The 27442-nt window shown below is 40.1% G+C and overlaps 1 protein-coding gene across 2 annotated transcripts in view; it reads left to right on the forward strand.

Annotated features, from left to right (window-relative positions):
* nrip2 (nuclear receptor interacting protein 2) overlaps window positions 1-27442 on the forward strand; it is a 73431-nt gene that overhangs the window by 38241 nt on the left and 7748 nt on the right. For both annotated transcript variants that reach the window (XM_066724636.1, XM_066724637.1), the window contains exons 2-3: window positions 11578-11952; window positions 21543-21625. In XM_066724636.1, coding sequence (XP_066580733.1) covers window positions 11578-11952; window positions 21543-21625 — 458 coding nt within the window. The remainder of the gene's footprint in view (window positions 1-11577; window positions 11953-21542; window positions 21626-27442) is intronic.

Genomic DNA, 27442 nt, shown 5'->3' on the forward strand with positions numbered 1-27442 from the left:
GGCGATCCGGTACTGCGGGGGCAACTGCAGGCGGTAGGCAACTGGATTGACCTGCGCAGAACACGGAACGGACCGATGTACCAGGGGCTGAGTTTTTTGGAGGCGAGCCACATCTTGATGTCCCGGGTGGACAGCCAAACTTCCTGTCCTGGCAGATATTGAGGCGCTGGCCAGCAATGACGGTCTGCTGTGGTCCTCTGGTGGCTGATTGCGCGTTGTAGCGAGGTGTGCGCCGCTTGCCAGACTGCAGCACTGCGGCAAAACCAGTCGTCCAGCACCAGGACATCAGTGGATTCCTTATCCAGGGGAACAGGGCAGGCTGGTATCCGAGGGTGCACTGGAAGAGCGTGGGGCTGGAGGAAGAGCTGGTGAACAAGTTCTGCGTGTACTCGGCCCAGGGTAGATAGCGACTTCAGTCAGTCTGGGATGAGCTGCAGTAGGAGTGCAGAAACCTCCCGATCTCCTGGTTCAGACGCTCAGTCTCTCCATTTGACTGGGGATGATATCCGTGCCTTTAGTGCCTTGAAAAAGGCAGACCAGACACGGGAGGTGAACTGGGGACCCCGGTTGGAGACTATGTCCTCAGGCAGCCCGTAGATGTGGAATACCTGGTTAAACAGCATCTCCGCTGTCTAGTGCAGTGGGGAGTCCCCTCAGAGGAATGCAGCCGGCAGCCCTTGGAGAACTGGTCGATGGCCACCAGGATGGCAGTGTAGCCCTGGGATTTGGGGAGATCCGTGATGAAATCCACGGCAATGTGGGACCAGGGATGGTGAGGGACAGGAAGCGGCTGGAGCAGACTGGCGGGGAGGTGCTTGGAGGCTTTGGACTGCGTGCAGGTGGAGCAGGCGCCGACAAACCTGGTGACGTCACACACTAAACCAGGCCACTAGAATTTCCCCCGAACCAAGGCGACGGTGCGGCTGACACCTGGGTGACCGGAGGCAGGAGTGGCGTGGATCCAGTGCAGCAGCTGCAGGTGCACTGATGACGGGACGTAGGTCCGGCTTGCCGGATCAGAGGCGAGTCCGCGCTGAATCTGGTCCCAGATTTTCCATTGAATAGGAGCCAGAATGCAGGAGGGAGACAGGATGCTTTCCGTGGACTGCGGGGCAGGAGAGGAGTCGAAATGGCGATAGAGAGGGAGTTCGCCTTGACATTCTTCGATCCCGGGCAGTAGGTCAGTGTGAACCAGAACCGGGTGAAGAAGAGCACTCAGCACACCTGGCGGGTGTTGAGGCACTTTGCTGACTGGATGTACTCCAGGTTCTGGTGCTCAGTCAGAACCAGGAAGGGGAGCACGGTACCCTCCAGCCAGTGTCTCCACTCCTCGAAAGCCAGCTTCACAGCGAGGAGCTCATGGTAGCCAATATCGTAATTGCGCTCCGCCGGTGACAGCTTGCGGGAGAAGAAAGCGCAGGGGTGAAGCTTGGGTGGCTGTCCATGGTGCTGGGAGAGCACAGCCCCCACTCCAGACTCAGAGGCGTCCACCTCCATGATGAATGGCAGAGAGGGGTCCAGGTGCCTGAGGATGGGGGCTGTCATGAATAGGGTCTTCAGGCGGGCGAATGAGGCAGTGGCAGAGTCTGTCCAGGTGAAGGTCCAGGGTGATCACTTTAATAGAGAGGTCAGTGGAGAGGCGACAGAGCTAATGTTGTGGATAAACCGCTGATAAAAATTGGCAAAGCCCAGGAAGCGCTGCAGCTCCTTCACATTGCGGACACCGCTCACACCTTCTCCACGTCCATGTGCACACGGCCAGCATTGATGACATAGCCGAGGAAGCCCACACGCTGGCGGTGGAAATTCGCACTTCTCCGCCTTGATGTAGAGCCCGTTGCGCAGCAGACACTGGAGCACCTGGCACACCTGGGAGACATGCTCGGAGAGGGAGTAGGAGTAAATCAAGATTGATATACACAATGACAAACTGATGAAGGAACAATCTCAGAGCCTCATTCACGATCGCTTGGAAAAGAGAAGGGGCATTAGCGAGACCGAATGGCATGATGAGGTACTCGTAATGGCTGGAGTTTGTAATGAACGCCGTCTTCCATTCATCCCTCTCTAATCAGGATGAGGTTGTAGGCGCTGCGCAGGTCCAGTTTTGTGAAGTATCGGGCTCCTCTCAGTTACTCCAGAGCGGCCGGCACTAAGGGCAGTGAGTACCGGTACTTCACGGTTACTGCATTGAGTATCTGTTTCACTTCTTCCTATATTGATCTCTTGCTGTTGTAGTATTCTTTAAATTTCCCTCTTTGCTTTTCCTTGCTTTTAACATCTCCTTGGAGTTCTAGATATTCTTGGTATTTTGTTTCGTCCCCAACCCTTTTGCATGCTCTATACATTTTTTTTTTGCATACTTCTATTAAACCATTTTGGCCACAGTTTTTTGTCCTCAGTTTTGGTACAAATTTCTCCTGTGCTTCTAATAGTATGTTCTTGAAATATAAATATCCATTTACGACTGACTCTTCTAAGTGCTGCATCATACCTTCAAAGGTTTGCTTTTCTAAAATTGTAGACCATTGTTTTAGACTTGGTCCTTGCTTTTTGAAATTATGCCTCAAAGCTAACCATATTGTGATCACAGTTTGCCATTGGTTCTCTAACTAGTGACTCTGACTCGATCTTGGTCATATGAACAGATCAGATCAATCTCCTGAATTTAAACCCTGTCTCAAACATTCCTCAACACCATGTGCAATTGTTCAATAAACCCTCTTCTCCCATTCGTCCAGCACTCCCCACCACTGTTACCTGCTTCCCTCTGCTCAGCATACATTCCCCTTTGTTACTTCCCTCCATTGCTAAGTCTTGTTTATTTCCCTGTAGCATTTCAAACCTTTCTATCTCAGTGATTGTGTTTCCAGTTCGACCTTCCCTTTCCTACTCTCGACCACCACCCTTTGTGTTATTTGCCCGATCACCGACCCTCTGCCTGTCTTATCGACCTCACATTTCGGATCTCTTTGGACACTGTAGTTTACCAGATCTGACCTCTGCCCATTTCCAGGAATTGATCACTCTCCACTCTTGGGTTCCTCTTCCCTGGCAGCTCACCGTGACAGTTATAAATTAATAACTGAAGTTAATTTTAGCAACAACGCTTGATTCTTGGAAAAAAATATTGGTTAAGTGATTGATTAATTGATAAATATATTAAATATTATATCATTAAATATATTCCTCAGTGAAACTCCTTTTCAGTCAGCAGTACTGAACTCCTCCAGTATCAATTGATTTCAATGATCTTTCTTATTTTTTCAGAAAATGCAATGTGATGCAGTAACACTTGCCCATAACTGCACATGAATAACTACATGAATAAGATACTTCTCAGTTCTTCCACTCTACTGTTTAACTCAATCCAAGTGCAAAAAAAAAGATGTAATTATACTGTGTTAGAATAAATTAACTTAATAATAGATCCTGTGATACACCATGGTTGCTTCATTTACATAATGCAAAATTAAAGTACAGTCAACTCATAAAGTTAACTAAACAAAATAATAATCCTGCAGTCTTTTGACTTTCAATATTCCCATATATTTTTATGATCAAATTATGTGGTATACATACCACACTCTTACACAGGATAGTATAAAAGGTGAAACCAGCCATGCACTGGGTGCCAATATTTGCTGGGTGATTCAATCACACAACTTCTCGCAGATTTCCAAACTGAGGATGTTCCCCATGATGTGATTTATAGACAGTGTCTTTGTGCATGTATCGTAGGTGTAAATCTTGGCTTTTCTATTTAGCGCCTAAGGCTGGGAGTCCCCAATGCTGCTGATGTACAGTTTCAGTTATTTTTAGAATGGACAGTTATTTAATCTGCATGGCTGTGGAAGCTTTTGAACAAACTAGTGTTGTTAAGTATAACCAACATGACAATTCATCTATATATATATATATATATATATATATATATATATATATATATATATATATATATATATATATATATATAGAACACAAGGTGGTAAAAAAAGAAAACAAACTGAATAAAGATAGAAAGTTCATAGATACAGACGGGTGACAAATTAAAGGAAAAACCTTTAAGACTAAATGAGTGGAGGAACATAATGAATGCAGATGCCTCCAAACAGGTGTACTGCATTATACAATTAAGCAATTAACATCCTATCATGCTCTGTGGCATGTATGAAAATGCTGAGCAGGCCCAGTTGAACTCGATTTTGTATCAAGATGGAAGTGCATCAAGACAAATGCACATTTGAGAGTTCAGTAGTGCAAAACGCATAGGCACTGGTCTACAGAGATGTGGAAAGAGTGATATGGTCAGATGAGTTATCCTTCACCATAATCGTGACAAGTGGACGAGTGCATGTGTGGTGTACACCAAGAGAACAGTACAGGGCTGACTGCTGATGAGTATGAAAATTATGTGAATCATATGCTATGGCCTTTGCAGTCACCAGATCTCAACCCAATTGAAGACCTATAAGAGATTTTGGACCAACGTGTTAGACAGCGCTCTCCACCACCATCATCAAAACACCAAATGAGGGAATATCTTTTGGAAGAATGGTGTTCCATCCCTCCACAAGCTGTTCTGTTGGCTTGTGGTGGCCCAACACTTTACTGAGACACTTTATGTTGGTTTTTCCTTTAATTTGTCACCTGTCTGTATGCTAGACTAGGACTAAAAATGGGATCTAGCAATTTGCAGCACATGGGAACACTTTCACTCTGTATTTTGGCCATTCTGCCTATACTCATTACTCAAATGTATTAATAAACAAAAAAGTAAGGCCTTTTATTAGTAAACACACACAGGAGGTGACGTTAATTGTCAGTAATTGGTTATTTTTTCCTTTGTATGAATTAATGGTAAAATTACTAATTAGTAGGGAGGTTGAACGTTCCCTAACAGCATTTATCACAGAGTGTAGAAGCTCTCCGTGAAGAGGTTACAAGCATTTATGTGCACCGTTTTCAAATTACCATTAAGAAAAATTTGAAGAAACATCCAAATACTACATAGATTAGTAATACAAAACCTATCAAATACAGTAAACATAAAACTGTGTGTCAAAACTAAAGGCTTTTTTTGTCCTATTGAGTGACAGGGAGCAGCGCCTCTCAGGGCGCAGTGGCACAGAGATTTTCGGTTCCTCCCCTTCTCTAAAAGCTCAAGCCCAAATGGTGGTTTCACGCACACCACTAATGAAGGTGTCATTTGATAGGTTACATCCCCATCAATAGCAGGTTAAGAGCCTTTTTGTACCTGAAGTCAGGAAGTTAGAAAAAAATAGACTTGTTTACTTTAGCGCGACTGCTGCTAGTCTGAACATCAATGAATGAACATATAATGAAAAATGCATTAATGTATATGACAGACAGGAAACTAATAAACTGAATCCTAGTTGTGTATTTGTCTTGCTTTTATTTAATATCTGTTTTGTTAAAAATCAATGCCAATAAGTGCAGGTGTACAACTGATGGTTGCTGCGAGCTCTTAAAGTATGTAAAGACATTGGAAGTATAGAAAGACAACATTCAGTAGAAGAGCAGAATTAGAAGTGGCAGGATTCACACTGCCCTTTTGAAAAAATCGTGCATGGTGAGGCTTCAGATGCAGGTGCAGGAAGCCTGGAGAGCCATTTGCTTAATTTGATAAATGTGGATTCTGTAGTTGACGGGATACGAAAAGAGATGAGGAAAGTGAACGACTTGATCTCAGAATGTAAAGCTCTGGCAGATGAAAGAGACAGCATAGACACACAGAGGAAACAGAGGGGGGTTCAGCTGTATGAGGCTGAGGTGAAGATAGTTAAACTGAAAAAATAATTGAGAACCGTTTTCGACAAATTAGCCCGGACAAGTGTTAAAAATGTCAATAAAAGAATTAGATGTAGAGATGACAAAAACGAATAAATGTAGAGAGTGGCACTTCAGCTTAAGGAGGAGAAAGATCAGCTTGCATTGACTAATGCTAAGTTAGAGCAGAGCACTTAGGTGCTAATGGAAGATATGCAGAAGCAGATGCATAGTAAAAGAAAAGTGACCATGAAACTTAATGACTATAAAAGAAAATCGTAATGGATGGTGAACAGAGCTTAAGTGTGGCAGACAAGGTTAGAGAGTTAAATGAAGAGGTGCTGTTCTGGCAGGGCAAGTATGAAGAAGTGAAGGGAGAGTTGGACACGCACAAGGAGTTAGCACGCATAAGGCATCTCAGGTTCTTAGAGTAGTTATCTTAATCAAAAACTGTCTGGTACACAGATAGAAAGACTATAGAGTAGAATTCTTACAGAAAATAATTTTACTCTCCGCACAGATGGGACAACAAACATAGGTAAGTATGGCACTGCTGGCATCTTGTTTAAGGATGGTACAAGGAAGCATTAGGACTCAGGGAACAGGCATCAGGCTCAGCTCAGTGTACATTTTATACTGTCAGAGAAATGGTTCAGGACATAGTCAGATGTGGGGGGTGTGACTTTGTGAGAGTGAAATTATCACAAAAATTACAATTCAATGACATTTTGTCTCAGTACAGATCAGATATTCTCACTGAGATCGTGGAAGACCTTGAACAGCACATTGAGGCTGATAAGGTTAAACTCAGATTTGTAAATGAGCTTTTTTGTGAATTACATTTAATTGATGGTTTGGCCTACAAGGCTGATATAACACTTTCTATCTGCTAGAGATTAATTTGGTGGAGACAAAGTAGGTAGTTTATGCTTACATTGGGTACACAAAACAGTATGAGAAAGTGGGACAGTTAGATTGATCAGAACTGTATGCAAGGCAGTGCAGGAAAGTGGCTGTGAAAAAAGTAGAAAACCAGTACAATTCAAGACATTTCTGTTAGGCAATGATAAATCTGAATTTCACAGAATCAATGTTACATATTTTCAATGCAGCTGTATTTTTTTTTCCTGTACTCTGATTTGCTGGAATTCAGTAGCGACATTGTGCTTGAAAACAAATTGGTGGAAGCTGTTTTTGCTGATCTAAATGTTAGACAGGATGTAGGTGTCTTGGATTAATTTGTAAAATTGTGATAGAGCCTCTTTTGAGAGTTTTGTCAAGGAAGGAACATATTCTTGAGATGAATGACAGGTATCAGGAATTTGTCCGCAAACTGAAGGCATGGCAGTCAGACGGACAGAGTTTTGTTAGAGGAGATGTTCAATTGTTCGATGATGTAGACGTGAGTGTGGAGCCTGTCCTTCAGAAAAGTACAGAGGAGACAACTGCAGATTTTGACAGCATGACTGTGCAGGTAGTGGAGATAATTCCATCTAGTCTAGTTAGTCTTGCTGCAGGATGTTAGCTGATCACCTAGAGCATGGGTGGGGAACCTTTTTCCTATCAAGGGCCATTGGAGTGTTCACAAATGTATTCACGGTCCGCAACCTTAATTAATACACCTACATCAAAACATGAATACAGATTAAATTTACATTCTAATCCAAGAACGCACACACTGCAGTCAAAACATAAATAAGTATATAGCTTACAATAATCAAAAAGCTAAAAAACAAAAGCTCGGCCTACAATAAGATAATGAAACAAGTGTAAACGTAAATATTGGAATAATGCTCAAAAGCGATATTTTATAGTTAAAAAATAACTGCATTTATATTGCATTTATCAAAACATATTTGTACACTAAAGTAAACATTTTCAACACTGTGTAAACTTTGTTTCCAACATACAAAGCTACAGTGAATAAAATCAGTGTATTTCAATAAACTATTTACTATTTAGCCGGCATACCTTACAGCTTGGTACAGTCCACACAGGAAACGTTTCTGCACTTTACCTGCATGAGCTAGTACATCACACTGCATTTTGACAGCCTCTCCAGGTGAACACTTACTCCACGAATATATAGCATCGCAATAAATGCTCCTCCACTGATAATGTCCATGAATCATTATTATGCATGCGATGTGCTGCGCTATTGCACTCTGTACTACCTGCAGTAGCAATCGCGTATTGATCAGTGGAGTAAAAGCACTCGGTGCCATTTGGACCTGGCATTTCTCTCGCAGTGTTTTCACAACACTGGCACAAACCCAGGAATGATCTGTCATTCCCAGTATTACTGATGCTCCTGAATCAGTCATGTTCATATACACGGCATTTCCAAAACGAGCTCTCTTCAGTCTCCGTTTCCAATCCATGTTTATTTACGGGTAATCACTGTATCCACTCAATCTGACTACGGTTGTAAGAAAACACCTATAATGCTGTACAATGCGTGTTTTTCAAGCACATGAAAAACTGTAGACAGGTAGAGATCGCCACTGGAGCGCCAGACTGACTGTATTGTAAGGGGCAGGCAGGATTATGGGTTATATTTGAGTTACTATGCATTTTAATGACCGGTGAAAATAACCCGATTTTGGCTATTCTATGTAAATTTGTTTATAACTTATTTATTTTCGTGTTTATGCAGTTAAAACGCAGTAGAGATGTTTATTACATAATCTTGGCGCTTCTAGTGTTAAGTGTATGTCACAGATTTTTTTTTTTTTTAAAGGACTCTAGGGCTGGAGCAAACAGCCTCAGGGGCCGCATACAGCCCGGAGGCTGGACGTTCCCCACCACTGACCTAGAGCATGGGTGGTATGCTGAGGTATCAGCAGAGCTGCACAGTAAGCTGCAGTCCGCTCTAAAAATCAATGCCAGCTGTGAGAGGAATTTGGGGATTTTTGACCGGTTGTTGAGAGAGAAGAGAGAGCGACAGGAAATGCTATTCCTTATTTTGTAATTTGACAAAAAAAGGTCAAATTACATGAAGGTAGAGCTTCATTAACTGTAACAAATTCAGAAAACTTGAAATAAAGTGTTGATTAAATGAAAACTTTCCATGGTTGATTTTTATTTTCTGGGAAGAATTTACTGCTGTTTTTAATGTATGTATTTGTGTTTAATATTTTCTGAATTGTTTGCAATTACGTTGTAAGCTATTTACAATCAATGTGGTATTTATAAAACACTGATATAACTGTCTTGTTATTGGTATAGGAAAACAGCCTTTTATTGTGCCTACAGTTATTTTTCTTGGTACTTGATCATGTTACAGTAATGTGCTGCAAACATATTCTACTGGCAATAGATACAGTGAGGGAAAAAATAATTTGATCCCCTGCTGATTTTGTACGTTTGCCCACTGACAAAGAAATGATCAGTCTATAATTTTAATGGTAGGTGTATTTTAACAGTGAGAGACAGAATAACAACAAAAAAATCCAGAAAAACACATTTCAAAAAAGTTATAATTTGATTAAAAAATTACATGTTTTTGGTGCGTAAAAATACATTTATTAGGGTTAAAGTCACAATTTAGCTTTTTTGGTATTGCACATATCTGGGGAGGTTTGCCTAATGGTGGTGATGGGGCTCCCCATCCTCAAGATCTCCTGGGTTGGCCCTGGGATCTCCACCAAGTGAGGCGTACCCAGTAAAGCTGCAAAGGCACACCCTTACTGAGAACAGCTTGGGCGCCGTCCCGCCGTCCCCTACTAAGCCGAACGGTTTGCCAGAACAGCTTTGAAGCTGTCCAATAGTAATTCTCCATGGCCTCTCCAAACTCCTCCCATACCCAAGCTTTCTCTTTGGTGACCTCTGCTGCTGTGGCCCTCTTGACCAGCCGGTACCTCTCAATCGACTCATTGTTTGGAAGACCTCCTTCTTCGACTTAACAGCTTCCCTCACCTCCGGTGTCCACCAGCAGATCCTAGGGTTGCCACCTTGATAGGCACCAACCACCTTCATGCCACAGCTTTTTGCGGCCGCCTCCATGATTGAGGTCTTGAACAAGGTCCATTCAGATGCAATGTCCCTGACCTCACTCAGGATACAGGAGAAATTTGTCAGGAGGTGGGAACTGAAATCTTTCCTCGCAGTATCGTCAGCCAGACATTCCCAGCAGACCCTCACTGCTCGTTTGCATCTCCCAGGTCTATCTGGCCGGTGTCCCGTTCATCGGATCCAAATCACCACAAAGTGGTCATCAGTTGACAGCTCTACCCCTCTCTTCATCAGAGTGTCCAAAACTGATGGCCTTAGATCTGATGATACAACTATAAAGTAAATAATGGACCTTTGGCCCAAGGTGCTCTGGTATCAAGTACGCTTATGAGCATCCTTGTGCTTGAACATGGTGTTCGTTATGGACAATCCATGACTTGCACAGAAGTCCAATAACAACTCACCACTCAGGTTCAGATCGGAGAGGTCGTTCCTCCCAATCACCCCCCTCCAGATATCTCTATCGTTCCCTAATAAGACTACAGAGTCGGTAGGTGGCACCCTATGTAGCACTATACCCACCTTCTCCAAGAAGGCCGAATACTCTGAACTACTGTTCGGCGCATAAGAGCAGACAAACAGTCAAAATGTTCCTCTCTGAGATACAAAGCCTCGTCGAGGCAAACTTCATCTACATGGACAAACTCCAGCTGTGCGGCACCCAGCCTTGGACTTGTGAGTATCCAAACACCCACCCGGGACTGCTCACATAGGTCCACTCCGGAGCAAGAAAGAGACCACCCTTGATCGAGAAGTTTGGTTCCAGAGCCAATGCTATGCGTGGAGGTGAGACCAACTATATCTAGTTGGTACCTTTCAACCTCCTCCACAAGCTCCTGCTCTTTCCTCGCCAGTGACATGACATTCCACGTCCCACAAGCCAGTATCCATTGCCAAGGTCCAGTCCGTCTAAGTCCATCCCTACCGCTGTCAATCTGGCATCGCACCTGACCCCCACCCTTCACCTTGTGGATGGTGGGCCCACAAGGCGGCTGTACACAAATCCTTTGGTTTAAGGATTAAACAAAATATTAAATGTTACAGTTACCTTGATGTTCGTCAGAAAAAGCTAGCTATTCTCTACAGACAAATAATGCTAATTGTATACTAAAAATACCCCTACAAAAACCCAACCAAACATGCATGAACTGCTTTACTGAAATATGGTCTTCATGAAATACATTAACTCACTGGGAACACCAACAGTTTCTCCCTCTGATAAAATGTTACATTGTAAAGTATGCTGTACATAGAAACATACAGTTCACAAACATAGTCTATGGAGGACACCAGGCATTTTCCCTCAGGATCTGGTAATGAGATTAGACCAATGTATGGATGTAAACATAAAGACTGAAAACATGAAGGTAAGGTAACAAAGACCCCAGCTGGCCTATTTCCTAAAGGCACTGACTAATAACTGTACAACAGGGATCTTTTACCTTTAGATAAATATAGCCTGCCTTGTCAGCAAAAGATCATGAAGTCAAATCTAATCCAGGATAAGAAATCTTTGTTTGTTTCATATAACTTCACCTTTTCATTTCAAGCACATGCATTTTTTTCAGCAACTACCCCAGTTTTCTGTGCTGTCTGATGCTTAGAATAAATATATCCAGTTTGCAAGAACTGTTCAATTCACCATTCTGTAAAGATTCCAATCTGTGGATAATGATGACTATGCAAAAAAAAATGCAAAACGATCCAGGAAACAAATTGGCCTCTGCATGATGCATTATCTGACTCCCCTTTTTTTCCCTCTTATCTCAACAGCAACCCCACAGCATAGTACAGCGGCGCCTCCTAGAGGGCAACATTACGAGGTTGAGGGGGGAAAGCAAAGACTTAGCTGCCAGGGTACGTTCACCTTTGGCAGAGGAGAAGGAGGAGCAGAAGGTGGAGAGAAAAGCAGCAGAGGAAAGAGGAACTCCAGAGGAGAGCGAGTCCTCAGATGAGAGTGAAGCAGCAAAGGGGAGCTGTGTTCCAGATGAGTGGGAGAGAGAGGTGCCAGAGACAACAAAGGAGAAAGAAATAAAAGAGGAGAAAAAGGTGACAGAGGAAGAAGTGACTGACAGCGACAGGAAGATGAGAAGACATGTGACAGAGGGGAACACCAAATCTATGGAGGTGCTTAGCATTCATTGCCAGGTACTGAATTTAGTGTTTTTCAAGTTGTGAATGTAGTATCCTGCTGACTTAAGATTTAAACTGTGTCAAGCTATAATGCCACTACCAAGAATCATTAACATTATTAACATTGTAGTCTAGATGCACAAATTGATGGCCGGTGTTGTGCCACACTTACCCAAGATCATTTCTATATAAAACTACTACATTATACAGTAAATTAATACATTCTCATCATCACTTACCGACTAACTCCAAAAAATGTTTTAGGTGACTAATTTTACCCATTTCCTACTATAATTTTTCACATTGGTAGTAGGTGGGAAATTGATAGTATATGTCAGTAAATAGAATAGCTGCTTATCTGTAGGTAAGATAAAAGTTAAATAGTCAGTTGTGAAAAATACTAATTTTGTAAGAGAATCCGTTACAAATAGTTACAAAATGAATTCAAGTAACTTTAGTGCATAGGATCACTCTAACTGTACCATTAATGTATGCTCAACATTTTGACAGGTTTTCTTATACAAAGAACATGTGTACAGTATATCCAACTTATACACACAGTGGTATAATTAATACACTTACAGTGGCTCTCAAAAGTATTCACCACCCTTGGACTTTTTCACATTTCTTTGTGTTACAACATTAAATCAGAATAGATTTAAACAGGAGTTTTTACCACTGATCAACACAGAAAATGTCCATAATGTCAAAGTGAAAAATGTAATCTGTAAATTGTTCTAAATTAATTACAAATACAAAACACAAAATAATTGAATGCTTAAGTAATCACCCCCTTTGCTTTGACACACCTGATTGAACTGTGGTGAAACCAGTTGTCTTTAGAAGTCACATAATTAGTTGAATGCACCTCTGTGCAGTTAAGGTGTGTCAAATGATTTTAGGTTAAATTCACCTGTCTCTGGGAGGTCCCACAGTTGGATAGTACAATTCCTAACAAAAACTACATCATGAAGATGAAGGAACATTCAATGCAAATCCGGAATAGGCTTCTAAAGCACCAATCAGGGGTAGGATAAAATAATATTTCCATTAAGAAATTAAGAGAATATGGTGAATCAGCCATGATCAGGCTGTCCTCAAAAACTGAGTATCCAGGTGAGTCAGGGAGGCCACCAAGAGGCCTATGGCAACTCTAAATGAATTACAGTTGGGAGAGAGAACCATTGTTGAAAAAAACTCTCATCAAATCTCAGGTAGAGTTTGCCAGATGGCATGTGGGAGACTCTGAGACCAAGTGGAGGAACATTCTATGGTCTGATGAGACTTTTGGCCACAATGGTAAGCACTGCATTTAGCACAAGCCTAACACTACACATCATCCTGAGAACACCATCCCTAACATGAAGCATGGTGGTGGCAGCATCATGCTATGGGAATGCTTCTCTGCTTCAGGGTCTGGAAACCTTGTAAATATACCTTGTAAATGGATGCAGTTAAAACCAGCTGAAGTCTGCAAGAGACATGGAAGAAGATTCATCTTCATCATTCATCCAGTCAAAGCCTGGACCTCAATTCAATTGAGAATATGTGGAAGGAGTTGAAAATTGTTGTTCACCATCCAACTTGATGGAGCTTGAGCAATTTTGCAAAGAAGAATGGGCAAAAATTGTTGTGTCCAGATGTGCAAAGCTGGTAGAGACTTATCCACATAGCCTCATGGTTATAATTGCTGCCAAAGGTGGCAAAGGGGTGATTACTTATGCATTCAATTATTTTTTGTTTTGTTTAGATAATTTGGGGATCTGAGCCAGGGGACTTCCCCATCCCTGTTGTTGAGGAAAGTTGTGGTGGAAATATAGATAACTGTGGCAAAATCATGACGTTGTGGGAAAAATGTGAATTTGGGGATTTCGTACTTAATAGACATGCATGTACTCGCGTATTGCGCATCTATTAGGACGAATACGGTATACAGATCTGTGGCTATTTAAATAGACCAAAAGGTCTTAGGTTAGCTGTTGCTGCTTTGCTTTCTGTCCAGTGTACTAGCCCAAATGATACACATGCTAAAACAGAAAAACGTATGTTAAGAAACATTAAAAGAGCAGTCTCCTCCGCGAATTGTAGGTTCAAACCTCACCCCCCTGGTGAAAATATATTTTTGTATTCTAGCAGTGTCGGTTTTGGCATTTTTGCCGACCTAGGCAAGCCTAGCCTAAGTTTTCTTGACAATTGTTGAACGAAAAAGGTTGTTGATCCTCTTTGGAAAATTAATGAAATTTCATTACAATGAGGTTGCTTTCTCCACGACACCACGTGTTTTTAAACATGTGTGGAAAATATGTTTATACCTTTTAACTATTCAAAAAGTTTATTGGAATTTGCTAATTTCCCCATATCCTGTGACTGCGTTTATTCAATGGGAACCGCATCTTGTTGACCGGACTCAAATCAGTATGTCAGTCATAGCCAGTGCAATTTGCCATAATGAAAAAGCGGTTTAACAGATTAGAAACATTAATAACATGTAAAGACACATAAAACCATAGTTTTAGTAACTGTGGTAGTTCCCCATTAAATGCAATTACAAAATATGATGCACTAGAGCAGGAGTGGCCAACCCTGGTCCTGGAGATCCGCAGGGTTAACTGATCGTTAACTGCTTAATTGAACCAATTGTGGGTCTTAATTAGGCAAAATGTCCATGTGTTCAAGGTATCCATTAATTGGTCATTTAGAGAGACCTGGAAATCCTGCAGGATTGCGGCTCTCCAGGACCAGGGTTAGCCACCTCTGCACTAGAGTTTTGTCTTTAAATACAATGTGCCCCTTACATAAACAATTATTGAATAGTCAAATTATGAGCTTATTCTGTACAGCTTAAATGCAAAATGTGTATACAAAATGTTCTCATTTGTTCCTGGCATTACATTTACATAGCTAAAAATGAATACATTTGATTACTGACAAAAACATGATTTATTAAACTATTCTGTTATTCAATGTGCTAATGCACATTGAAATTAGTACAGTAGAGCAATTGTGCTAATGGTCACTCAATAGGAAGCTTTAAAGGAGCTATGTCAGTCTTTTGGGGCTGGATGTCTGCAATGCTGTTTCAGGAACAAGTCACAAAAATTGCAAGGCTCAAATTCACTCACTTTAATCCATACATCTACGATATGCTTATTGTTTCTCCCTCAGAAAAGCCCTGAGTTTGCAGACATTTAAAAGATTAAATCCACAATTAACACCAATAAAGCACCCTCTTGTGACAAAAAAATGAGCTAATATTGAATTTGGTCTCAATCAGAAGAGGAAGAGCCAGACAAGCTGTAGGTGATGTAAATTATCATTAGAGTCCCAGCAGAGACTGTGAAGGAGCACAGGGAAGATCAGTGACAGCAAAGGGCAGGACAGCAGGCTACGGCTCCAATAAGGATTAGATGAAAACAAAATGGAGAGCAGCAGGTGCGTCAATAGACCCTATGAAGCCCCCCTGTATTTTCTGTCAGCTCCCCTAAAAATAATACGATCATAAAGTTATGGCACGACAAAACACCGTCAGCCACCCCTTGTATTTCCTCTCAGCCCCCTACAAATAATACAACAAAAGAATCAAGAAAAGAAGAAGTAACTCTGCAAAACATTGTCAACACCCCCCCCCCATGCGGATGTAACTTGTCACCCATCTGTATGTTAAAAGAGGTAGGTGTGGTAATTTATTGTGGGTAAAAAGTGATAACTGGTTCAGAAAGCAGAAAGCAGAATTGAGTGTTAGGACAAGGAAAAAACAGCAGAGAGATTCAAATCAAGGAACCCATTTTGCAGGGAAGGTAGTAAAAGACGTGTACATTTTTGTGAGTAAATAATGTTGGATATTTCTTTGCATCATTAGGGCTCTGGAATGGTAGTGTCGGTCTGAACTAAAACAATGGCAATTTTGGGGAATTGGTGGACTCAAGCTTTGCACTTCATCTAATGCACTTACGAGATACGCCCTCAGGGGCCACGGGTTTAATGACTGGGTGCCGCATGTGTCTGCATTAAAGCATTTGGACTGGGACTGATCAGGACTTGGTGTTATCACCATAATAACGTATAAAAGTCACCAGACTTCACTAACACACTAACCATAGGAAAGTGCCAGTGAAGCAAAAAAGTGCAGCGATTGAGAAACGGACAAATAAACTATTAAATTGCCACAATGTGGAGATTAAGAAATGCTAAAACATTTTCCAAAACAAGGTGTTGCAGATTCAAAGTGGCTTGGGCCATACTGTTTTAAATGACTACTGATCCCAGTGTATTAAATACTAATTTAATTTCCATGTTTCCCTATCTATATGCATCATATTTTTAATGAGTTATTTTTCATTGGGGGGGTATAAAAACCACATCAGAGAGTGCTTCACATCTTTAGAAAGCTGAGAGTCTCAGCTTTCATGGGATATCACTTGGCAAACAACACAACAGTGAAAAGTGCACACAGGATGAAAGAGAAGCACACAGATTGTTAAATAAAACGATTCCATGATTTCTTTATCTCCAATTGCTTATTTGTTCTATGCGTTAATTTCAGAGTATATCGAGATATTAAACTTCGTACATTTCAATACAAACTAGAAAAATTTATGTGTTCTAAAACTTTTGACCAGTAGTGTAAATAATATATGCAAGTCAGTGTGCCCCCTCCTGGGTCCAGAATTAAATGTAAACACTGAAGTAACATAGAAGTCAGTGTCTATTAGAGTAAGTGGGTCAGTACTAGAGCCTTAGCTAAATGCCTGTGCTACTTTTGACATTAAATAACATATTGGAAAAACACATTAGCAGATATATGTCCTCCACTGTCCAACACATGGTCACAATTGCCAGTGTCAGTGTGTCGTCCTCTGCATCTGCCATCACACAACAAAGGCTGAACACAGACTCAAATGGCCATCTCCTCCAGCAGCCAAGGACAATTGAGAAAAAAGAATCCTGATGGCCCAAGCTCGACATGAGTCGAGTGTAGACATATGACTGGTAATGGAATAGCTCTGCTTGAATTTCTTCCATTTTATACATCCTGGTTTTCCATTGCTCTTTACTAACCTGTCTCTACATTCAAAGGTCTCTTCATAAACAGGATAATCTTTCAACTGGTGTTCGAGCCTCTGTTAGGGGTCAAGAGGCCAGAAGCAGACCTGAAACAATTTCTTAACAAATTAAGCATGCTACAGAAATCTACCAAAGTCAGGTTACCCTGCCTCTGCCTTAAGCTCCATTGTTTCTTGAAATTATAGGCCTACAGCTCTTTTGAATACTTAACAATTAGTAGGATGGGGTAAATTGAACTCGTACAACTGGATTGAAATGGATTTGATCGAGAAGGCTATAACCTATTGTCTATCAAAATATACAATGTGGCTTCTTCGAGCTCACATCTCTAGTTCTTTTCTTCACTCCATGTGAGAGCTCTGGGTTAACCTGTATTTGTGTTTTATGTAATAAACTTCATCATAAACTACGTCTTCATCAGTATATGCTGGAATTTACTAAAACCACTACAATGGCTTTCTCTCAGGATCCTCCCTAAACAGTGGATTTTAGAGATGGCACATCTTCGATGCCTTTCATAACCTACTAGAACTGAGCAGGATAGGATGAAGAGTTAAAGAATCACTACATTATATCAATTCTTATTAATTAAACAAGAGTGGAAGGGAGGAAGGCTTAGGCCTGAGCAGATGCCCTTATCCAGAAGGATTTACTCACATTATTTCTTTGCATACAATTATCCATTCAGAAATCTTTTTTTAATTGGAGCAATCTAAGTAAAGTACCTTGCTCAAGCAAGGGTTCAAGAGCAAGTGTCCCCACCCTATGATTGAACCCACAACCCTCTGCTTCAAAGTCCTAACCATTACTCCACACTGCTGCTCAATGAATGATCTGGACAATTTAGGTTCAAAGATCATGGTGTTTTTATATCCAACATCACATTATATAGGGATGGGTTTCATATGGTAAAGGATAGTACCAATGGGTTATTTATCATAATCCTCTTCTAAACTCACCCCAAAAAAAACCACAACACTTAATGAATACATTGCTGAAACAATGCTAAACCATTGATAACCTAATACTCTACCTACTCGGAGTATATTAAATTACTATACATTATGCCCAAGAATAAGAACGTGTCACACCTGAAGGAGGGGGTGGGTCAGTATGACAACTGCTACTATGCCACCTCTATTTAGGGCAGGAGAGGAACTCGTGACACCCATTCCCACGCAGGCTTGGTACCCCAAGACACAAGACGACGACTGGGTAAGCAATTTATTTTTAACACGGTTCATACCAGACACAGGGCACAAAGGCAGCATTTGTACAAGCAGGGTAAATAGTTATAAGTGATTCAACCTACAGTAAAACCCACCTTTAATTATTAATTCAAATAAAATACTAAAATGCCCTACTCAAAATAAAGAAAATAACAAACCCCACTAGTAAAAGTATATATAAAAATAAGTTCTCCCCTGTAAACAATGTACACACTCTAGCAGCAGTAATTCCAATAGAAATGCACAATAGAAAAGCAGCAAAAACCCAAATAGCAGTATCCACAGTAAATGTAGCAGTGAGGAATAAATCAAATGATTGTTATTTGCCTCGTCAGGTGGAGCAGCAACACCATAGGTAAAGTGGGATGAGTTCCACAGAATGAACACTTTAGTCTGCTTCGCCTCTGGGGCTGGTCGCCGTTCCTGCCAGGCAATACCTGGACTGGCTGACCAGCCAGGGATCCAAAGGGAAGTGCAGGTAAGTGATAGTCAATAAATGTTACCATTCATGAATCCGCAGTTGAACTAATACCTCTCTTGTTTTGCAGGTACGGATCCGGGAGCAGACACCGTAGTTGAGTGAGCAACAACAGCAGCACGTCGAGAGTTTGAAGTGCAAAAGCGATCTCTTAATACCATATTGTTTATTTCAATAAAAAAAAATTGCAGTGTCAGTGCTTTCTAATCTCAAGTTCTCAACAACACAAACACATCTCAAATCTCACGCATTGTTGCCGATATCTCCTGCTCAACAATATACGCACGTGCACACAAACACCTACTTTTGCTGGCGAGAGCAAAATTGTCACCACATTGCTGTGATGTGAAAACTTGAGCTATTAAACACTGCGTTTGTCCAAGAGAACAAATAAAGGTAGTGGCGGCGCAGGGATTCTTCACCACTTGCCACGGCCTCCAAACGCTAGGTCCTTTTTTCCACAGGTTTCGCTCCAAGCTTCTTGGTGATAATAATTCAATCAAGGTAAATCCAGGCCGTCTTTGCTGCCCCTCCAACACTTACCCTTTCCTTCCCAAATGCTACATGCATCGCTTGTTCGGGTGTTTCAGTAAAAAGTGTGTGCTCCTGAATGCACAACACCCCCATCTGAGAGTCAGGCGTGCAGGTGAAGGTAATCAGGCAGAGCAATGCGGGTGAGTCCATGTGAGAATGCGACCGGGTGGCGTGTGATTGACAATGAACTTAATTGAACACACGTGCAACCCATAAACCAATTCAAAAGATAATAATAATAGTGAAATAAACCAATAACAAGGTTAAAAAGTAATTCAAATCAACAAGGAAAACAGTGAAATGATATTTAAGGGCACACCTCCAAATAAAGTGAAAAGGAAAGGACAATCAATAATTTAATAAGTGATTAAGGCTGTCAGGCCCTACTGGTGACACACAAACAGCTGAAACTGAGCCCAAGCTGCAACTAAAACTGTATATAAAACAAAATATAAAATGTAAAGTTAAAATACCAGGGCTGGATATTTCATGCTTGATAGGATATTTTTAGCAAAACTGCACAAATAGACGTGTGGAGTTAAAATTGTATAGTGTATATTGTATAGTATATGAGTAAAATGTAGCCAGTCTTTCCTTGGCTTGTTCAGCAACTATGACTCCTGTAGCCTGTATCAGGCTACACCAGGTCTGGACACAGTTCTATAAATACTGCTGTTTGCACTGTATAATTACAGTGTGAAAGGAAGTTGTTTCAGAAGATGCGTGTTAGCTGCTAACATCCCTCTTGTTGTGGTACGAGATATGTAGATATGTAATATGTAGTAGCCATATTGGTGATTCAGAAACTGGGAGAATATTTAAATTAAACAATTAACAGATATAGACAATACATAGTAGTTTTTTTTCTTCTTCTTTCCCACTATAATTTCTAAAAAATAAAAATAAAAAATAAACATGAAAAGGTCCTTCTTTCACTTCATTGTACTATATCAATGTCAGCAGTGTTAGGAATATATGAATTATGTTTATTTTGTTTACATCTATAAAAATATATACAAATACATTGCATTTATGAATACGATTACTTATCTGTGAGTTTCCTTCAGCCACTTGTAATATGTTATTATTATTTTTTATTTCTTGGCAGACGACCTTATCCAGGGCGACTTACAACATAAGTGCAAAAATACAGAGAAGTACAAGGCATCAATCATTACAAGTTCAACTTAGCTAAAACATAACAATTCAAAATACATTTTACAGATTCCAATTTACAAGTACAGTAAATATGTAAATACAGTAAATATGTATTATTAAAAAAAAGAATGCACATGTGGCTTTCGATGCATTGTTTTATGAAAAAATATATTGCCTCAGGAAAAGCTGTTAATATTTGCTTGACCAGCAATGTGAAATGTGAAACTGACATTCTTTGCCTTGGAAAGGGGGTCTCTGCCTTTCTGATCAGCCATTACATGCTGATTACACACCTAGTCCTTGATCTTATTGTTCAGATGTAAGTGGACTGGGATATTTGAGTTATTTATCATGTACAACAGAGTGGGACATGAGAAGCCTCTCATAGAACACCAACTAACAGCTTGTCAGGGTTGTGATCTTATTCTGCGGTGGTATATGACTTTAAGGTTTCCATTGCTTTGAGAGAACAGTATTTTTCCTGAACTCATACGTAATTGACTGTATGGGTCCCCACCCCCTACACACACACAAACACCCTAAAGCAATGATCTTCCGTGCAAAGCACACAGTGGAACCTGGAGAGAAATGTCTCATTGAAATTTGCCAAATAACATGACAAGTAAAAAACAAACCTGTCAACACAGAACAAATGCTGTGAATGAGATTAAACAATTACTGCTGAAGTACAGATAAGTGATGCACTGCTGCAGCAGTAATTTATTCAATAATAGGCCATGTGTGACACAAAAATATTGTTTTTTGTTTTCTGTGTAATACTGCAGCGATACTGAGCTCAATTCAATTTAGCTCCAGATTTGTTCTTTCTCAAGTTCAGATTGGAGATGTTTAACTTAATCATATGATTCCATTAATTTCACAAATTTCTTCATGCAATATATATTTAAATCAAATGTAACTAAATACTAAGAGTAAATAGAATGTTAACTATGTCAGCTGAGTATAATATTGGATTGATACTTCAGGGCTTAAAATTGAATATTTGTGACCTGTGAGGATTTGACTTCACTTTGTTTAAAGTACCATGTAGTTCTCTCCAAAAGTACAAGTAGGTGTTACTTTTAAGTAAAGGAGAACAAATTAGCCTTACTCATCACCTGTCGTTTTTGTTTTCATTGTAGTGCTGTGACAAGGAAGTGAAGGCAAAGATCAACACAGGCCACCGGCATAACTTCATATCACAGAACTTTTGCAGGAAGCTAGGGTAAGTGTGGTTACCCCCTTCCACTGTACCTTCTAATGTTTAATTAAGGTGTTTAAATTCTATAACAGAAAAGGTCATAATGGAGATAAAATGGTGTCATTCAAAAATCTGAAAGAAATTGACAAAGTTAACAAAAATAACAATTTTGACCTAAGAAAGGAAAAACTACAAACTAGAGACAATGAAAGCAAACAATATGTATTTCATGAGCTTAATCTGGAAGCTCGGGGAAGATACTAGGAGGATATTTGCTACTTGGAAATACAGTATACTACTAACACTACTAACAGTGAGAAACTTAACTTAATTAAATAAAGTTCTTATTACTAAAAACAATAATTTCAAATGGTTTTGTGATTTTCCTAGTACAAGATTCTTACATGGTTTAGTGATGTGTGCATAAAGAGTACTTTAATCAGTGCAATAAGTAATGCATTCACCTGCCCCCATGATTTATGTACCTCTATATTTGTACATCTGTTACATGGTATAATGTTCTCAAAATATTTAATTTGATGTATGTAATATGACTCTAGTTTTTGCTGTGATCTTAAAAAAAACTTTGAAGACCTATTAAATAAGAAAATGAATATGAATGATACAGCACTGGCCTGTCTTACAGACACAACTTACATGGCACAGCAATGATCTGAAAATGAATAATAACAATAACATTACTACTAATAATTATATAGATGTGTGTGTATGTATACATCACCATCACCATTAGCCTATATCGATCCACTGCTGGCCTCTCCAAGATGTCTCCACTTGCACAGCTTCTATATATATATATATATATATATATATATATATATATATATATATATATATATATATATACACACCGATCAGCCATAACATTATGACCATTGACAGGTTAAGTGAATAACACTGATAATCTCGTTATCATGGCACCTGTCAGTGGGTGGGATATATTAGGCAGCAAGTAAACATTTTGTCCTCAAAGTTGATGTCGAGAAGCAGGAAAAATGGGCAAGCGTAAGGATCTAAGCGACTTTGACAAGGGACAAATTGTGATGGCTAGACGACTGGGTCAGAAGCATCTCCAAACCTGCAGCTCTTGTTGGGTGTTCCCCGTCTACAGCGGTCAGTACCTATCAAAAGTGGTCCAAGGAAGGAAAAGCGGTGAACCAGCGACAAGGTCATGGGCGGCCAGGCTCATTGATGCACGTGGGGAGCGAAGGCTGGCCCGTGTGGTCTGATCCAACAGATGAGCTACTGTAGCTCAAATAGCTGAAAAAGTGAATGCTTGTTCTAATAGAAAGGTGTCAGAACACACAGTGCATCGCAGTTTGTTGCATATGGGGCTGTGTAGCCGCAGACCAGTAAGGGTGCCCATGCTGACCCCTGTCCACTGCCGAAAGCACCTACAATGGGCATGTGAGCATCAGAACCGGACCATGGAGCAACGGAAGAAGGTGGCCTGATCTGATGAATCAGGAGTTCAAGGTGTTGACTTGGCCTCCAAATTCCCTAGATCTCAATCCAATCGAGCATCTGTGGGATGTGCTGGACAAACAAGTCCGATCCATGAAGGCCCCACCTCGCAACTTACAGGACTTAAAGGATCTACTGCTAACGTCTTGGTGCCAGATACCACAGCACACCTTCAGAGGTCTAGTGGAGTCCATGCCTCGAAGGGTCAGGGCTGTTTTGGCGGCAAAAGGGGGATCTACACAATATTAGGCAGGTGGTCATAATGTTATGGCTGATCGATATATATATATATATATACAAAGAGACACTGTACGGGTACGGAAATAGTCTTCTGACCCTGGCAATGTAGAACTCTCTCTAGTGAAGCAGAACTTAAAGAATTTGAAGAACTTGGTAAAATTAAATGGGACATTATAGGACTTAGAGGACATTTTATTTTACCATGGCACAAAAAATGTAGCATTGGATTCACAGGAGACTGAAGAACAGTGTCAGCATCAGCAGCAAGAATAGTTATTCAGCTAACAAAGAAATATCAACAGCTGCGCTGTTTCTCGGTGACAAAAGCAGTTTTCCAGGGGACAGAAAACAAACAAAAAATAATACAATTGCAAAATTTAGAAGCATGTGGCTACAATGTAATGTTTGCAGAATGATTGCCTTCCTGGATGAACTCATCCAAGAAGATTTCATTTGTGAGCGTCAGCATGTTGAAATCCTAGAGACTACCCATGGTAGTTTTCTCCTAAATACTTCCAGTACCACATGCATGGCCAGGGAGACAGGCAGAGATTAGAAAGTTTAACACGTGGTTGAAATCTTGGTGTAGGGAAGAGGGTTTTAGATTTATGGAGTATTGGTCTTTCTTCTGGGATAGATTATTCTGGGTCTACACCTAAACAGAAGTGGGGTTAATGCATTGGGAGAGCATATGTGCAGAGGAATTGAGAATCTTTTAAACTAGGGACCAGGGGGGCAGGGAGATCTGACAATGGGAGATGTTCCACTGCGGAAAGAAAACAAAGGGGAAACTGCTAGTAGGAAAGTCCTAAAATGGTTGTAGCTCAATGCCAGGAGTATAAGGAACAAGATGTTAGACTTAGAAGCCACAGTGTTGGCGTGTGACTATGATATTGTAGGAGTGACAGAAACATGGCTTACAGAAAATGATGGGGATGAATACAAGTTGAAAGGATACACACAGTTTAGGAGAGACAGGCATAATCGAAGAGGTGGTGGGGTACCATTATATGTCAAAAATGACATTGAGGCAGAAGAACTCAAGTTAGATCCTAGTAACGAAACAGAATCTTTGTGGGTTAAACTTTTGAATAAAAGATCTAGAGGATTAGTGGTAGGAGTGTGTTACAGACCACCCAATTCAGATATTCAGAAAGATGTTGCATTGTACAATGTAATCAGGACTGCATGTAGCAAGGATATGGCTGTTATAATGGGGGATTTCAATTTCCCAAACATAGACTGGGAAAGCCCAGCTGGAACTACAGAAGCAGAAATAGAATTGTCTAATATCACCTGGGCCAGATGGTATATTTCCAACAGTACTTAAAGAAATTAGGGAAATTATTTATAGGCCGCTAACTCAAATATTCCAGATTACACTTAGAACAGGGGATTTGCCAACTGACTGGAAGACAGCAAATGTCATACCAAACAACAAGACAGGGGACAAAACTGAGCCAGGAAATTACAGACCCATCAGTCTCATCTGCATCACTTGTAAAATGTTGGACAGAAGATAGAGGAGCAGTTTAATGAAAACCATAGTCTTGGTGATAGTCAACATGGGTTTAGATGAGGCAGATCATGTCTTACTTAATTTATTAGAATTTTTTGAACATGCAACTGCATCTGTAGATCATGTGAAAGCATATGATATAATATACTTAGATTTTCAAAAAGCTTTTGATAAGGTTCCACACCAAAGACTGATCCTCAAATTGGAAGCTGTAGTTATTCAGGGTAATATAAAAGTAGATGGATTATGAACTGGTTGATGTATAGGAAACAGAGGGTGTTGATAAAGAGGAGTTGCTTCTAACTGGAGTGAGGTTGTTAGTGGAGTTCCACAGGGATCAGTATTAGGGCCTTTGATTTTTCTAATCTATATTAATGATCTGGACTCTGGGATTGTTAGCAAACTTGTCAAATTTGCAGATGATACTAAAATAGTTGGCTCAGCAGATACAATCTCGGCAGCACAGGTTATTCAAAGGGACTTAGATAATATTCAGTTGTGGGCCGACACCTGGCAGATGAAATTCAATGTGGACAAGTGCATGGTATTACATGCAGGTACAAAAATGTCCACTATAATTACACTATGGGAGGAATAGAACTAGAAGTAGAAATGCATGAGAAAGACCTAGGAGTCTATGTGGACTCCTCACTTTCTCCATCCAAACAATGTGGGGAAGCAATAAAAAAGGCAAACAGAATGTTAGGGTATATTGTGAAAAGTGTAGAATTTAGAACAAGGGCAGTAATGTTAAGACTGTACAATGCACTAGTCAGACCTCATCTGGAATACTGTGTATAGTTCTGAGTTCCACACTTCAAGAAAGATATCGCTGCTCTAGAGGCAGTTCAGAAGAGAGCAACCAGATTTATTCCAGGTTTGAAGGGAATGTCCTACTGAGGGAACTGAACCTTTTCACCCTGGAACAGATGAGACTATGTGGGGACTTGATTCAAGTCTTTAAAATCATGAAAGGCATCGACCACATCAAACCAGAGGAGCTTTTCCAGATCAGCAGCGACACCCAGGGACACAAATGGAAATTGGGCTTCAAGGCATTCAAGACAGAAATAGGAGACAGTTCTTCACACAGAGAGTTGTCACAATCTGGAACAAACTCCCCAGCGATGTGGTTGAAGATGAAAATTTGGGAACATTTAAAAATAGACTGGATACTACCCTTGGATTACTTAGTTATTAATGGACACCAAATGAGCACTATGAGTTGAATGGCCTCCTCTCGTTTGTAAACTTTCTGATGTTCTTCTTATGTTCTAAGTTATGAAGAAAACATCAGTTACATATGCAAAACCATAAGGATACGTATTCCTGAAGATTAACAGCAACCTAATTAAAGAATCGAAATGATGTTAATATAAAAAAGGGGAAATAATCAAATCATTGACCTGAAAAATGATCTTATCCACAGTAATTAATTAATTAATTTAGAACAATTTGCAGATTATATTTTTAATTTTGACATTATGGACATTTTCTGTATTGATCAGTGGCAAAAACTCCTGATGAAATCCGTTATGATTTCATGTTGTAACACATGTTGGAAAAGTCCAACAGTGGTGATTACTGTATATAGATTGTATGAGAAGTATTGGAAAGATACAGAGAATATTAACTGCCTCTATGCCTGGTCATTGTCGACAATGTGAAAGCATTTGATTCAATATATACAAACTCAGTAATCAGAGCTCTAAGAAATCAAAACATTGAGAAAGCCTATATAAGTCATATAAAATATATCTACAATAATGCTATATAAAAATATCCGACCAAGACACTGACCAGATCAACATTTGTAAAGGAGTACATCAAGGAGACACAATCTCTCCAAAAATATTCACGCCAACTCTTGAAAAAGTGGTGAAAAAGGAATCAAGTTAAATGGAATTAATTTGAACAAAGTACGATTTGCCGACGATATTGTCATATTTGCAAAAACACCTGAAGCTTCAATTTCAAGAACTCTCAGATACAAGCAGGGAAACTGAAACTGAGTTCAGCTTTGGTGAATCTAAGAAATTGAAGTAGATCAACTGATACTTGAAGAATAAATAAATCAACACAGATGGAAATATTACGGAGGAAGAGTACAAATTTAATGGAGTGCATTCGGAAGAAACAGCATGCTGCTGAACGCACCAAATATGTCTTATTTTCACTGGGAAGCTAGTGTAAAAGACCCATTTACATTTTAAGAGTCCATTTTTTTCTCTCATTCTACTCTCAATATAATTGACCCATGTTATTTCAGAAATGTTATAAGCAGGCAGAAAATTAGAACATAAATGTCAAAATTGGCAAAAGGTCATTCTGAACATGCTTAGAAAACACATCAGTACAGAGAAAATGATTAAGGTTAGAAATACATTTCCAGCACCTCTTTGGAAAAGTAAAGTGCTGAGATATTGAGTCAATTCTGACTGATTCTGCCTGTGAACTCTAATGGGGCAGAATGTCCTGTTCTAGTCATAAAATGTTCTTATTGTTTAGTATTTTAAATATATGTAATAAACAGCTGGAAGTGTTTAATCTCAAAATTATTCAAATGAGTACTGTAAGACACTTGAATCTGCGGATTA

This window comes from Amia ocellicauda, chromosome 15, assembly GCF_036373705.1.
Source record: "Amia ocellicauda isolate fAmiCal2 chromosome 15, fAmiCal2.hap1, whole genome shotgun sequence".
NCBI lineage: Eukaryota > Metazoa > Chordata > Actinopteri > Amiiformes > Amiidae > Amia > Amia ocellicauda.